The 15,202-nt window shown below is 42.6% G+C and overlaps 1 protein-coding gene across 1 annotated transcript in view; it reads left to right on the top strand.

Annotated features, from left to right (window-relative positions):
* The window catches only part of CYP11A1 (cytochrome P450 family 11 subfamily A member 1), a 46,018-nt gene that overhangs the window by 19,050 nt on the left and 11,766 nt on the right, over nucleotides 1-15,202 (top strand). Inside the window, exons 3-5 of the mRNA XM_089671460.1 lie at nucleotides 9,156-9,355; nucleotides 11,698-11,901; nucleotides 14,902-15,056. Of these exons, the coding sequence (XP_089527586.1) occupies nucleotides 9,156-9,355; nucleotides 11,698-11,901; nucleotides 14,902-15,056 (559 nt within the window). The remainder of the gene's footprint in view (nucleotides 1-9,155; nucleotides 9,356-11,697; nucleotides 11,902-14,901; nucleotides 15,057-15,202) is intronic.

Here is a 15,202-nt window from a genome sequence, read left to right as displayed (position 1 = left end):
GCTTCCCTCTGTCTTTTGGAACTTTGTGCATAGTTCCAGAATCTAATAGGTGGAGGGACAAAGGCTGCAGCCTGAATATTGGAGCCTTGGAGCCTTTGTACATTTTACCAGCTGTGTCATCATTCCTGTTGGTGTGCAGCTCAATTTGAATCAGTCTATAGAAGCCAGAGATATTAGCAGGTCCTCAGCTGTTTGCATATAGTTTGCAGCGTTTTTCAATTTGGGGTATCACACATACCCCTGATCCCCATCCAAGTTCTACCCAAAAATAAGACAAAACAAAAACCCTTTGACTGTTTTCTGGAGCCATTTGGAGTGTGTGGAAAATTGTTGTTGTCTGGCTTGTTTGCTGTGTGGGGGAAATAGGCCTGAAATCCACCGGTCTTTCTGGGGTACCACTACATTAGTTTTCACTTAAACTCATGGGAGAAAAGGATAGGGAGTTCTGAACACCCATTACTGACCTGCAGACTCAGACTCCAAGAATAGATACCAGTACAGGAAAAGGGCCTTTAGTCTCAATACAGCAACCTGTAACTGTTGTAAGCTGTTGTTTCCAGTAGCAACCATATCTTCATTACCAGCAGCAGCCTCATTTATCTTTCCGATGCTTTCCCAGCCTCGCCACAAGTTCCTCCTCCATAGGACTTAAAGTAGTAAAGTCACCTTCATCCCAATGCATCATTTCTCTCCTGCCCTCTGCGAGGCTCCCTGAGCCCAGGGCCTTGAGCAATAGGACAATCTGGACAGGCAGGCTCCTTCTGCTCTCAGATCTCTGCTCTACACAAATGCAAAGGCCTCCTTGGCCCAGGTAGTTCTAAGAGCTGACTGAGGGGCCATCTACTGAAGATCTGGACTGGTATCATGGAAGAAGGCAATTGGCTGTCCTTGGGCCTTGTGAGTACAGACACTCCTAAAGGATCTTAGAGACTTTTGTGCTGCTAATACCCCTCTGGTGCTAGAGAGTCAACTGTGGGTCTAGTTAAAGGGGTCACAAGCTGGTGTCCTGAAGAGCTTTGTCCATCTTATCTTCTACCTAAAGAGACTCTGATCTTGTGGCTCTAAGAAAGAGATTTACAGTTTACTACTAATACTACTACTACTACTACTACTACTACTACTATTACTACTACTACGTTAAAGCTGAAGTCCATTTTTTGCTACAAACACAAACTTAATATGGTTTGTTCTGAAGAGTACCTAAGTCCTCAAGTTGTACATAGTTCTTGTTTTTAGAGTATCCCACCTAATTCCCTCAACCCTATTTAAGTTCTCCAAAAATAAAAACACCTCTAGACTGGTCATTGAAGAAACGTGTGAATGAACCTGGGTGCCTGGTTGCGAGGCAAAGCTTGTGGGGAAAACCTGGACAGTATTCCTGCAGCCCCTACAGGAGTAGCACTTCATTGAAATCTGTATTCCAAGCACTAGTGCTTGCAAGCTTGACTGCTAACTAGTCCTTGAACTTTAGAGCATGTGCACCTACAATTGCACATGCAAAATATAATATTTCCTCCCACATACAGTTGCCTGTTGGTTAAAAAAAAATAATTTTTCAGTCACATTTAAAAATATAGGAATAAAACATTATGGGATTTTACTTCTATATGATATGCACATCAAATAATTGCTAACAGTGCTACGATAGACCCATAAACTTTACAAAAACATAAATTTTTGTTTTTAAGTACACCAAGGTTTAACTGATGTAGGTCTGCACTCTAGAAACTATAGCACACCACCCTTGTTAGTGTCTGTGTCAATGGACTTTTGTTCGCATTAGATGTGTTTTGTATTCCCATGAAAATACATACCTTGCTTGAGGCATGTTGGAAGGCGATCAACTGCAGGTCAAATGCACCGGTCAATCAATTATGAACAATCTCAGAAGCCTCTCAAACTTGTTACTGATGTCTTTGACAAAAGCGCAAAGCCCAGTAAAGTCTGTGCATATTTACTGCAGGTAAATACATTTTGAGACCATAGAACTTGTTTTTTCGTGTCACATCAATATGCAGTCAAATGTGCTTAACTGTTAGTAAACCAGGTTCATTGAGTAGCAAAAGTAGGAAGCAGAGCCTGCATATGTAATGAGTAAATATATCTGCCCCCATGTACATACAGTATATATTTATAAATTGTTCATATACTCTGTATAGCAAAAAGATTCTTTATCTGTTCCATGATCTCCTCTGCTGTCAATGAGGCCTGCAACAATCAACTGTGAGCATTTCCAATTTCAGAGCTGTCATTCCTTGGCTGCTGTGGCCGGGGAAACAGCTAATTAAGCACTGTCAGTGCTTGATTAGCTACAGTGGAGGGCAGGGGAGACATTAGGGGTCTAAGAGACCCCTGATGCCTCCATAAATAGGATCTTTCACCTGCCCAATGCTATCACATAGTAGGATTGTTAGCCTCCTTGTGATAGCAATAAAGTTAAATGAAAGAAATAAAATTAAAGTTAAAAAAATTATAGTAAAATTGAATACAAATAATGTAAAAAATGAAATGCAAACCCACAAATTCAAATTTGAGCACAGGGAGTGCACTTATATGTAAACTGTAATTGCGCAATATGTAATATTGCTGCGAACGTTGGCATAAGAGCAATAGTTCTAGGGCCCTCATTTATGGTTTACTGGTGACCTGGAAAGGTATTTAAAGCTTCGCTTAATGATAACTTGGGATACCATAATTGTTTGCCATTTTTTAGATGCATGCAGTTTTTAGTCTTGACACATTTGTTATCTATTTACTCTACACTACCTCATTTTTTATTTGTTGCAAAAAATGGAGATTAAATTGTGCTTGTGTGCAATAAAATTCATTCAAGTCTATTATTTCCTGACAAAATTGAGTTGATAAACAATTGTGCAAATTTTGTGCAACATAAAAAAACATTTTGGGCAGCATAAGTTTCTATTAATATGTCTCACTGCTAGAAGCTGGAAGCTATTTTTTACTTTCATGGACAAAGTTGTTAATTCTAAGACTGTGCTCATGTAATCACCAAAGTGCAATTCCACAAATCACCACTAAGTGTTGCTCTTCTCCTTTGTTATATAACTGCTTGTTTTTCTTCAAGCTAGAGAAGCTAATACCTTTACTGCTCATTTCAATTCATTTAGTAGAACAAACAATACTGGGGGATTGGGTTCAATTTTCTGAATTAGAAATTGTCTATATATTGTTATGACCCAAAAAATAATGTTTTAAATATATACTATACATAATATACATTTCAATTATTTTCTTCATACTTAATCTGATGCTTAATACATAACCAGTCTAAAAAAAGATGTGCAGTAGTTTATGTAGAGCAAAAACATTTTTTGTCTGATTGGATAAGTGGAAAAGGGTTAGATTCTGTTTTACTGTTGTGTTCAAAACAGGGGGAATCTTCCAATGGGAATAAAACCAGTAAAACTTTCAACTGACGGGCTCCTTAAATCTTCCCTTGTGTAGCCACCCTAAGCAGGTGTGTCTATTGAAGGATAAGTTTACTTTTCCAAACAAAAGAATGAAATGCAATTCTTTTTATTATGTAAAGCATTGCACCCATGATCAGCAGATTGTGGGTGTAGTGCCATAGTTACATAGTTATATATAGTTACATAGTTAGTCTGGCTGAAAAGACAAAAGTCCAACTAGTTCAACCCAAAAAAAAAAGTTATAATCCTATACCCACAGTTAATCCAGAGGCAGGCAAAAAACCCAGCAAATCACGATCCAATTTGCTCCTGCAGGGAAAAAAATTCCTTCCTGATCCCCCAAGAGGCAATTGGATATTCCATGGATCAACTTTACCTATAAATGTTAGTATCCAGTTATATTCTGTGTATCTAGGAAAGAATCCAGGCCTTTTTTAAAGCAATCCACTGAGCTGGCCAGAATCAATTCTTGAGGGAGTCTATTCCACATTTTCACAGCTCGTACTGTGAGGAAACCTTTCTGTATTTGGAGATTAACCGCCTCCCACCTGCCATATAGTACAATGACGGGTGCAAGGTGGTTCTCTAGTTCTGGGAGGACATCATATGACGTCCTCCCATTCCAACCGCGCATGCGCGGCTCCGGGAGCGTGCAGTGCGGCGATTGCTGGTGCGCTGTGTCCCTCAGACACAGAAGATCACTGATCGATGGAAAGAGCCGAAGATGTCGGCTCAGTCATGTAATCAGCTGTGTCCAATCACATCTGATCGCATGTAAATAGGGAAATGCCAGTTATTGGCATTTCTCTCCTCACGAGCTGTCACGCTGACAGCTCGAGAGGAGAGGAGAGCCGGTAATCGGCATTCCGCAGAGGGGACATGTATACTGATCATCAGGGCACTGATGATCAGTGTGCCCTGATGATCAGTGTAGCCCCAGCAGTGCCACCTGTCAGTGTCCATCAGTGCCAGCTGTCAGTGCTCATCCATGCCACCTGCCGAGTGCCACATCAATGCCACATATCAGTGCCTACCAGTGCACATCAATGCCACATATCAGTGCTCATCTGAGCTGCCTTTCAGTGTCACCCATCAGTGCCAGTCAGTGACACCTATCAATTCCAGTCAGTGCCACCTATCGGTGCTGCCAATCAGTGTTGCCTAATAGTGCCAGTCAGTGCCACCTAACAGTGCCAGTCAGTGCCACCTATCAGTGCCAGTCAGTGCTGCCTATCAGTGCCGCCTATCAGTGCCATATACGAGTGCGGCCTTTCAATGCCCATCAGTGATGCCTGTCAATGCCCATCAGTGCTACCTACCAGTGCCTCCTCATCAGTACCCATCAGTGCCACCTATCAGTGTCTATCAGTGCAGCCTATCAGTGCCCATCAGTGCAGCCTCATTAGCGCACATCAGTGAAGGAGAAAAATCACTTATTTACAAACTTTTATAACAAAAACTAAGAAAAAACAATTTTTTGTCAAACGTTTTAATGGTTTTTGGTTTGTTTAAGAGAAAATAAAAAATCCAGAGGTGAATAAATACCACCACAATAGCTCTATCTGTCACCAAAAAAGGATAAAAATGTCATGGGTTGCATGACCGCGCAATTGTCATTCAAAGTGTGACAGCGCTGAAAGCTGGAAATTGGCCTGGGCAGGAAGGGGGTATAAGTGCCCTGTAGACTTGTGGTTAAATTTCTTTTCCTCCAGACATAAAGAGTGCCCCCTTGTCCTCTGTGATGATCTCAGGGTGACTAGCTCTCTGTATTTATACATGTTGATCATATCCCCCCTTAATCTCCTCTTCTCAAGAGAGAATAAATTCAGTTCCCCTAATCTTTCCTCATAGCTGAGCTCCTCCATGCCTCTTATCAGTTTGGTTGTCCTTCTTTGTACTTTCTCCAGTTCCCCAATGTTCTTTTTGTGAATTGGTAACTAAAATTGGCATTGCCCATGGTCAAGCAGACTGTGTGTTTGTCTGCCCATCTCTCCAGTACAGGCAAGCTGTTACACTTTGACAGGAAGGTCGATGAGCTACCTAGAGCGATCAACAGTGCTTTGGTTCATTGAGAACTACAAGTCGACAACCAAAATGGATGTCGGTATTTCTAGTTTTCACATTCACAAAACACTGTGAATAAATGACGCAGCTTGGTGGGCAGAGCCCTGCACAGCTGCATTTTTTTAGTTTATGGCAGATAGCGGGGGAAGAAGAAGATCCCCTGCCAGCTGTCAAAACAGAGACTAGTGGCTGCGGAGGCTGGTGCATTTTTAACATGTTACACCTTGAATATTGGTGCAACACGTAACATGTTACAAAAGGTGAACGTATCCTTTAAATTGATAGTTGGTGCTGCTTTCCTCTGGTTTGCCCTAACTCCATCTTGACCATTTACACCTGCCTGCTATGAGGGAGAGTCCCCTTGCCAGTTAAAGTTCTGCACCTAAAATGATACTGGTTTTGGCTTAAAGGCCCTTTGCACTGTATAAGCTGGAAGTGGATCTGAAGTCTGTACATTTTGGTTTGGGTATCTGACGCCTCTACTCCTCTCTCCTTATTTACCAGGCCAATTTTCAGCTTTCAGCGCTGCCGCACTTTGATTGACAATTGCGCGGTCATGCAACATTGTACCCATATGAAATTTTGATCATTTTTTTCTCACAAATAGAGCTTTCTTTTGGTGGTATTTAATCGCCACTGGGCGCTTTACTTTTTGCGCTATAAATAAAAAATGCAAAAAATTTGAAAAAAAAAAAGTTTCTTTGTTTCTTTTATAAAATTTTTCAAACAGGTATTTTTTCTCCTTCACTGATGTGCGTTGATGAGGCAGCACTGATGGGCACTGATTGGTGGCACTGATGGGCACTGATAGGCAGCACTAAAGGGCACTGATAGGCAGTACTAATGAGGTGGCACGGATAGGCGGCACTGATAGACAGCACTAATGAGGTGTCACGGATAGGCGGCACTAATATGCAGCACTGATAGGCGGCACTGATAGGTGACACTGATGATGGGTACTGATAGATGGCACTGACTGGCATCACTGCTGGGCACTGACTGGTGGCACTGACTGGCACAGCCCCTGGGCACTGACTGGTGGCACTGACTGGCAGCACTGCTGGGCTGCACTGGTGGGTGGCACTGGTGGGCAGCACTGGTGGGTGGGCACAGGTGGGTGGCACTGGTGGGCACAGGTGGGTGGGCACAGGTGGGTGGCACTGCTGGGCACAGGTAGGTGGCACTTCTGGGCACAGGTAGGTGGCACTGCAGAGTGGCACAGGTGGGTGCACTGCTGGGCACAGGTGGGTGCACTGCTGGGCACGGGTGAGCGGAACTTGCGGGTGGCACTGCTGGGCACCGATCATCAGGGCACTGATCATCAGTGCCCTGATGATCGGTGCCGATCCCCGCTCTGACAACTGCCGGTTCTCGGCAGTACTTTCCTCACGATCTGACAGCGTGAGGAAAGTGCAGCCGAGAACCGGCACTTGCATTTCCCTCTGATCAGCGTGTCATTGGACACCGCTGATCACGTGGTAAAAGGCCGCTGTGATTGGCCTTTTACCACATCACGTGATCCGTAGGACACATCCGTAGGACACAGCGATCACGGAGATCACCGGGTGCGCGCCCCCTGGGGCGCGCAGGTGAGCGTGTTCTGGGAGGACGTCATATGACGTCCACCCAGAACTGGCCGGCCGCAGTGCAGCCGTCATTCGGCTATCTGCGGTCGGCAGCTAGTTAATGTACATGTAGAAAAGAAAAGCTAGAAAAAATCTGTGAGGTGCATTATAGTAGTGTTTTTTTTTTTTGCTCTTAAACATTGAAGCTTGAAAAATGCTACTAGCCTAAAATAGTGTGCATGGACAAATAGGATAAGACTATTTTGCTTCTAGGAGCAGAAAAAAATGCTCATTATAGCTTCTAGGAGATTAAAAAGTGCTAATGTGCATGGAGCCTAAAACATTAACAAGTAAACTTACCTACCTTTATGCTGCCTCTCCTTCTTATTTCATTCTCTTCATGGAGCCTCTCTTTTACCTGTGTACGCCATTTTGAACATTTTCCTGGGGTCACAATATAGTCCTATTGGGCATGCGCTAGATGGAGAACATTATGTCATGCTGATCATCTTGTGCATGGGCCATATGATATTACATTCATCTGTTTAAAAAAAAGTATTCCCCCAAGTCTCGGTAAGTTATGTGTCTACAGTCCTATGTAAAAAGAAATGTAACTAAACTTCAGCTTTAAAATGATACTAAAGGTGAACATAAAAAAAATAACAAATATGTTATACTTACCTACTCTGTGGAATGGTTTTGCACAGAGAAGCCCCGAATCTCCTCTTTTTGGGTTCCCCGTTGGTGCTGCTGGCTTCTCCCCACTGCTGAGTGCCCCCATAGCAAGCCTGTTGCTATGGGGGCACTTGTGCATGCTCACTCCCGAGCATAGACAAATAGAGCACAAAATGGCCCTGCCCCCCGCTCCCTCCTCATTGGCTGCGATTGACAGCAGCAGGAGCCAATGACTGGTAAAAACCTTCAGCCTTTAGAACCGCTCCCCTTGACGCCGACGTAACACAAATATGCGGCCTCACAGAACTGAGCTTTTTTCCGTGGGGCCGCATATTCGCGTAGCTGTCTTTCTGCTGGGAGTGCGCCGCACAGCGCGCTCCAAGCACAAAGACCGTGGTGTCACTGAGAGCCCCGGGTCCCGTTCTAACGATCGGGACCTGGGACTCCCGATTCTGGGTCACTCTGATTGGCTATCACAGTGATCAGTCACCTCTTGTGTTTTTTTTTTTCTCTCTATGAATGGAGGAGAGAGATACATTGTATCTCTCTAACTCCTGGTATAGAGGGAAAAAAATTTTGTTAAAAATAAAGAAAAGAAAAAGATAAATAAATATATATTAAAAAATAAAATAAAAAAAATAAAGAAAAAATACTTAGATCAAGGTTTGATCTAGTTCAGTGCCAGGGTGTTTGGGTCAAGGTTAGGGTCAAAGGTCAAGGTCAAAAGGTCAGGGTCAAAGGTCAGGATTTTTTTTTTTTTAAAGTGGTATCGGTGTCAGTTAGTGTCAGTGTCAGTGTGTTTTAGGTAAAAAAAAACCAAAACAAAACAAAATGTGCACTATTGTTTCTGGGCTGTACTACGGTACAAACAACAAATAACATCCACATATATAGTATCGCTGAGATCGTCAAGAGCTGGAAAATTTATTTTAGGTTGTTCTTTGGTGGTAGGTTATGGTAGTAACAAGAAACACACAGCTAAATTTAAAAAAATATTTTTTTTTTACTATTTTGGGCCAGTTTTCCTTTGATAATAAAACAAAATCAGGAGATATCCATTACCATTTACCATCAAATGAAAGCCCAATTTGTCCTGAAAAAGCAAGATATAATTCACCTGGATGCACAAAGTAGTTGTGATGATATGTACGGTTTTACTAACACATGTCAACGTTGCAAATTTGTGCTTAGGCATTTAGATTTGTTTTACCCTTAGGTGTGAAGGGGTTAAGCATGAAAACAAACATTTTAATTTTTTTTTTAAATGTGCGATATTTTGTTCTTTAATTGGTTTGCAGCTTGACTGTATAAGGCTTCAAATGAGTTTTAAAAGCCCTCATGCTCTACCACAGCACTGTGCAAATGGCATGGGTATTTTATACTGACAGACCCCTTTAATCTACTTCTCATGGCCTTTTAGGAGTGGAGAGGATTGGCGCTGTCAGCGGCTCACACTGAATCGAGAAGTCTTGTCAGTGGAGGGGATGAATCGCTTCTTGCCTCTTCTGGACAATGTTGGACAAGACTTTGTTCACAGGGTCTACACTCAAGTGGAGAGGAGTGGTCGGGGAAAATGGACAGCTGACTTGAGCAATGAGCTCTTTCGATTTGCACTTGAATGTGAGTATACAAAAATAAAACAAATCTGTGTTAATATTTATTAGGTGTAGATACTAATTGCAGGCTATCATTGGTCAGAGCTGTCGCATAACTTATCAATATTAGAAGTGCAGAAGTGGCATGCCTTCTCTGCTAAAAGTTACACCTATAAATAAAACTATTAAACAGCTACAGTATACCTGGTAAAGTTTTTTTTTGTTTCAGGCAAGGGAATAAACCACTGTAAGGTTAAAGTGTAAATACAGTCACATTTTTTTGTGAGTATGGTAGGTAAGGGTTAAAACTCCTGCCCCTGCCAGGTTATTTTTTTGTACCATTGAGAATTTTCCCTTCACTTCTTGTCCCAACAAGAAGTCTCCAAAAGTAAGATATATTTTCCTCTTGGATAGTTGTCCCCCAAAGCTGTGTCACTATTGGAAGATTTCCCCTTACCTGGAGACAACTTTAAAATTTGGGATTTTCCATCACTTTTGTCTTGGTGACAATAATCACCAATACAGATAGAGGTCTAATCCTTTCCCACTCAAGCCAAAACTAAAAAAAACAAAGACCCAACAAGAAATCTTCAAAAGTAAAGGATATTTCCTTTTTAGACAACAGTCCCCCAAAGCTGTGTCCCTAGTGACTACAGTCTCTTCACAGACCAGTAACAAAGTCTCTGTGAGGAGCTCTTGATCCCCTCTAACTGAACCTCTTCAGACTCCAGCTAGAAACCACCCATTCACTTGGCTACCTTTGAAGAGTATCCTGGAGCAAGAGATTGTAGTACAGGCTGCAAGCACTGTCCCAAGGAGAACTGGTTGGGTATAGCACCTAGCAGCCCACTCTCCTGCAGGCCCCAAGGGTGTAGAGGTACTCACACTGTCCCTGTGTCCTGTAGCTTTGGAAAAGCTTCCTTGGAAAATCCTTCCAGGATAACAAGCTGTCCTTCCTCAGTGTATGTAAGGCAGTTGAGCTCCCTCTTTCATCTTCCTTTCCTTCCTTCCTCCAGCCTCCAGCCTGGAGGCAGAAGCCACTTCTCCGAGGTCCATTCTCAGGCTACACAGCAGCACACCTCAACATTCCATCTTCCACCTGACTCCCTTGCTGGCTAGGCTCCTTCATATTTATGTCAGTCTGCCACAATGCCAGGCCTCCTGCCTGTGATTGGTCAGACTGCCATGAATATGCAGATCAGCTCCTCCACTCACTGGCTTCTAGAAACTTCTCCAAGCTTCTAGAACCAGAGGGAGGTACCAGAGGACTGACTTGTAGAGCCCTCCAGCGTGACCTGAAGTAAACCCTCTGACTCACACACATGCTTCTAAGAATCCTTTAACTACACTCAAAAACTATGTACACAAGAGGGCTCTAACCTAGCAATACATTTTAAAGCATTCTCTGATCAGGTGAGGTGGAGAGGAGGGGTAAGGACGTGGCTCTGTCCACCTTCAATTTGAGAATGCTTTGTGTGCAGTGTGTACTTCATTGATTTCCAGCTTTCAGGGCTTCAGGCCAGTATGGTATATGCATAGTTACATCGGACTAATGTGACTGTATAAAATATCCACACCTGGAATTCTTCTTTTAGTCGTGGTTTACGCCTATGTGTTTTTTGGTGCTTTTTTCAGAAACGCACTACAGTCAATTTATCTATGGTTTCCTAAGGGACACATGTTTTTTTCAGTCACTAAGGTTTTGTAAATGGTCAGGGACTTTTATAAACGCAAAATGGTGCATTTTTGCTTCAATAGACTTCAATGGAGATACTGCAGGAAATGCAATTGTGTTTTTTTATCTGCTGAACAACAAATTGGCTAAAAAAAAAAGGATTAATAAATGCAAAACACATAAAAAATTTATGAAAAACATGTCAAAAATGCATGTGCAAAAAACTCAATGCAAAAACACACTGCGAAAAAGGATCAAAAGTAAACTGCATAGATGTGAACAAGGACTAATACAAGCAAGCAATGAATGCTGTGCAGTGTGGCTGGTGTACGGTAGACCTACTGCCCTGAGCGTCTCTTGTATTTTCTGCTAACTCCAATGCACAGACCTGTTTGGTGACTAGTGAACAGAATGAATTGGTGGCGTCCGTGCTGGCGCCAAATGCTGTTATCACTATGCAGTTATCCAGAGTTCAGTTCAGGAAACAAAACAGTCAATGAAGAATAATATGCAACAATGGCAGGTCAGTTATACAGCAAACCAGCATCATAGTGCTTCTGTTGAGTTATTGTCATTCTTCTTGGCAAAGCAGAGATTAGAAGTAAATTTACCATTGTGTGCTTACATCATATAATGTTATATTGACTATATGTATAGAAATGTTATAACCTATAAATTTGATATTCTCACAGCTGTTTCCTATGTCTTGTATGGGCAGCGGCTTGGTCTCCTGCAGGATTATATAAACTCTGAATCTCAGGAGTTTATAGACTCAATAACACTAATGTTTCATACGACCAGTCCCATGCTGTACATCCCTGCCCGTGTGTTCAGACTCCTGAATGTACCCATATGGAAGAAGCATGTCAAGTCATGGGATGCTATCTTCAACCATGGTAAGTGTACAGTAGTGGCAGAAGAGTGATTTCAGTGATCAAATATTTAGATGTTTTCTTTTTTAATCCAAACTCTTTTTATTGGCATAAAAGAGCAAAGATAATAGTACAATAATCAAAAAAGTAGGTGTCACAGAACATATATCATGACAAGCAATCAGCACATGTAGCAGAAGGCAGAATAGGTTATCGTCTCTTTGTATGTAGTCCAAGATTACCGTGCATGTACAAAATCAAATCAAACATAAGGTGGACTTTCATATACAGAACAGCAACCATGCAGATTGGGTGCAAAGCACATTCCCCAGCGGGCAGAAAATGGTAAAAATGTGGAATAAGCATCGAACAAATGACCAGTAGTGATTATACTTTGTAGTGACCTGTCCATAACTAGCTGGATATCTGGCCATACCTGCCAAACCAAATTAAATTTACGATGAACATTATGGGGCAGCACAGTGGCTAAATGGTTAGCACTTCCGCCTGACAGTACTAGGGTCGTTGGTTCAAATCCGAGCCATGGCACTTCCTGCCTGGAGTTTGCATGTTCTCTCTGTGCCTGCATGGGTTTCCTCTGGGTACTCTGGTTTCCTCCTACACTCCAAAGACATGCTGGTAGGTTAATTGGATCCTGTCTAAAATTGGCCCTTGTATATGAATGTGAATTAGGGACCTTAGATTGTACACCCCTTGAGGGTTAGGGACTTATGTGAATGTACAATATATATGTAAAGTGCTGTGTAAATTAACAGTGCTATATAAGTACCTGAAATAAATAAATAAAATATAAACATTATGGTAGTAATAGAGTTGTTCCCGCAACAATAGAGAATTAACATATTTCACCCACTGTTCTCTAGGCAGAGAGACTGGTGACATCCAGTGTCTAGCAAGATATAAGAGTCTCAAAAGCATAATATAAACCCCTGGTTTGTATAGTTCTGCATCTAATGCACCTAGGAGGCACACCAGTGAATCTAGGGTACATTTTTATGAGCAACTAATGAAACTGTTTGCACAACCTTTGTCCAATATGTAGGCAGCTTCGGGCAGTGCCAAAGCATGTGGATAAAATCTCCCCTATGGACGGTACATTTGGGGCATATGGGTGTAGCACCCTCTAGTGTGCTCGTAGAATAGTGTAGGTAAATCTATTGCGTATGACTCATGATAACTGTGTGAGTCTGTAAATCGAGTCGAGTTACTGCAGGTCAGGCTGGATGGCTTAAGAGGTTGGGACTCTATCACCTCTACCTGGTTCTAGAGAACCATGTAACTTTCCAGAAGCCAGTGGACGGATAGGGTGGAGACATAATCTTCATGTTTATGGGAATTTAACTAATCCCAGGTTTGGAGGTCCATATAGAGTGGTGTGAAAACCCATAAATATGGGAGAGTCAGGCTGGCATGGGAGTCGGGTGGAAGATGGACTGCAGAGGAGACTATCTGTGGCCTGGTAGGGGTCCCCTAGGTCTAGGGGGGCTGACCTTCAGGCCAGCTCAGGCTGGCTCAGGAGCATCCATTCATCATCATGGTATGAACAGGATCAAGGCCTGGGAGAAGTGGGACAATCAGAAATAGCAAGGAGGACAAAGTGAGTACATCAGCACTCCCTGGGATTCACAAGGGGAGAGACTGTCACATGTAGCAAGCTCTCAAAGGACAGCACTGTGCTTAATCCTTTATCCTTGTCCAGGGAGTTCTTCAGAGCAGCCAGGAGTGCTGGTAGTGTCTGTAGACTCTGGAGCTGGAAGCAGTTCTACATAGGAGAGGGGGCATCTCTGCATGTAGTTTGCTACAGCTAAGCTGACTTTCAGAGGGGCTGCAAGTCCCTAGCCCATAAGTTTCAGTTCCTACTGATCTGTAATTACTGACCACTTTCAAGGAAAAGAGCAGTCCGAGATCTGTTTCTATAAATAGGAAGAAAGTTGTTCCCGTGGATTGATTCAGTGAAGCTGGGCATCCCATAATCCATATTGCCCTAGCTAAGTTACATCCCCTAATAAAGTAACAAAAACCAAGCTCATGGACAGTTCACTGACTGTGGATGCAAGTGTGTAAAATGCATGTTGCATGGCTGTGCAAAGCTTAGAGGAATCCTGAAGCACAGTGCCCTCAAGAGGGTAGCACCACATAGGCATGTCCCTCTTACCCCACCAAAATACATTATTGTGAGTTCTATAAACCTGATAAAGAATAAATAACTGAGTAAGCTTAGTCTGTTTTTCTGATATTTTGGGGTTTAAGCTCTATCCAGGGGTGAAAACTATGTAGGGCAAAGATATTGATTGGCTGCTAATGCATAGACAGCCAATAAGTGCCCATGCCTCACAAAAATCCTGACTGCAGCTTAGTGTCTAGACAAGTGTTTCTTAACCAGTGCTATGGGTTCCCCCAGGTTGCTGCAAGCATGAGACCTAGTTTGTCCTGGATCACAGATGGGTGAGAGGACACTGTGATGGGAGACTCTGATGTGATGGGAAGACTCTGTCATGGGTGTACTCTGATGTGGAGGGGGGGTCCCTGATGTGAAGGGAGACCTCTGATGTAATGGGGGCTTCTGACATAAAAGGGAAACTCTAAAGTGAAGGGGTGTATTCTGATGTGATGGGGGACCTCTAATGTGAAGGGAGGCTTCTGATGTGGGGTTAATTTAATCAAGGTGTTTGTGTGCATCCTCCCTGGCTCAGGTTTCCCATTGATAAGTAACATTTACGACTGAAGGTCAAGAAAGACTGGTCTAGACCACAAGCTACAACCCTTCCTGATACTTTTTAGACCTTGGGAGGTGCTTCTGACCCCTAGAACACGTTATACAATGCCGGTCTAAATTGGGCTTACTGAGCTAAAAGCACGCAATGTTGTATTCGCCTTTGTAGTCAAAGTTTTGTGAATAAGACCTAATTCTGTACATATTACTTGTAGAAACCAGTAGACAAGTGCATGGAGAGTAGTGAAAATTCTGTACATAAATGTGTATATTTGTATCTCTTTTTACAGCTGATCTCTGTATACAGGGCATATACAGTTCACTAAGGCAGCGGCCAGATAATACGTATTCCGGAGCCCTTTCTAGTTTGCTTCTCCAGGATCAGCTACCTTTGGAGGACATTAAAGCCAGCATTACAGAGCTGATGGCTGGAGGTGTGGATACAGTAAGTGGTAGAATGCTTGTCATGAAAAAAAAAAGTTCACTCAATTGTTGTAAATCATAAATCTGTTTTACATATGATAACACACAGAAATACACGGCAGTGCATTAACATGTGTCGCCTTGCTCGGCAATCAGGTTGAGGTGCAT

The sequence above is a fragment of the Staurois parvus genome, unplaced genomic scaffold (genome assembly GCF_062004578.1).
Source record: "Staurois parvus isolate SC_StPar_1 unplaced genomic scaffold, SC_StPar_1.0 ptg000105l, whole genome shotgun sequence".
Taxonomy (NCBI): Eukaryota; Metazoa; Chordata; class Amphibia; order Anura; family Ranidae; genus Staurois; species Staurois parvus.
Note: the sequence above shows the minus strand (reverse complement) of the source record. Positions and strands in the feature narration are given on the sequence as shown.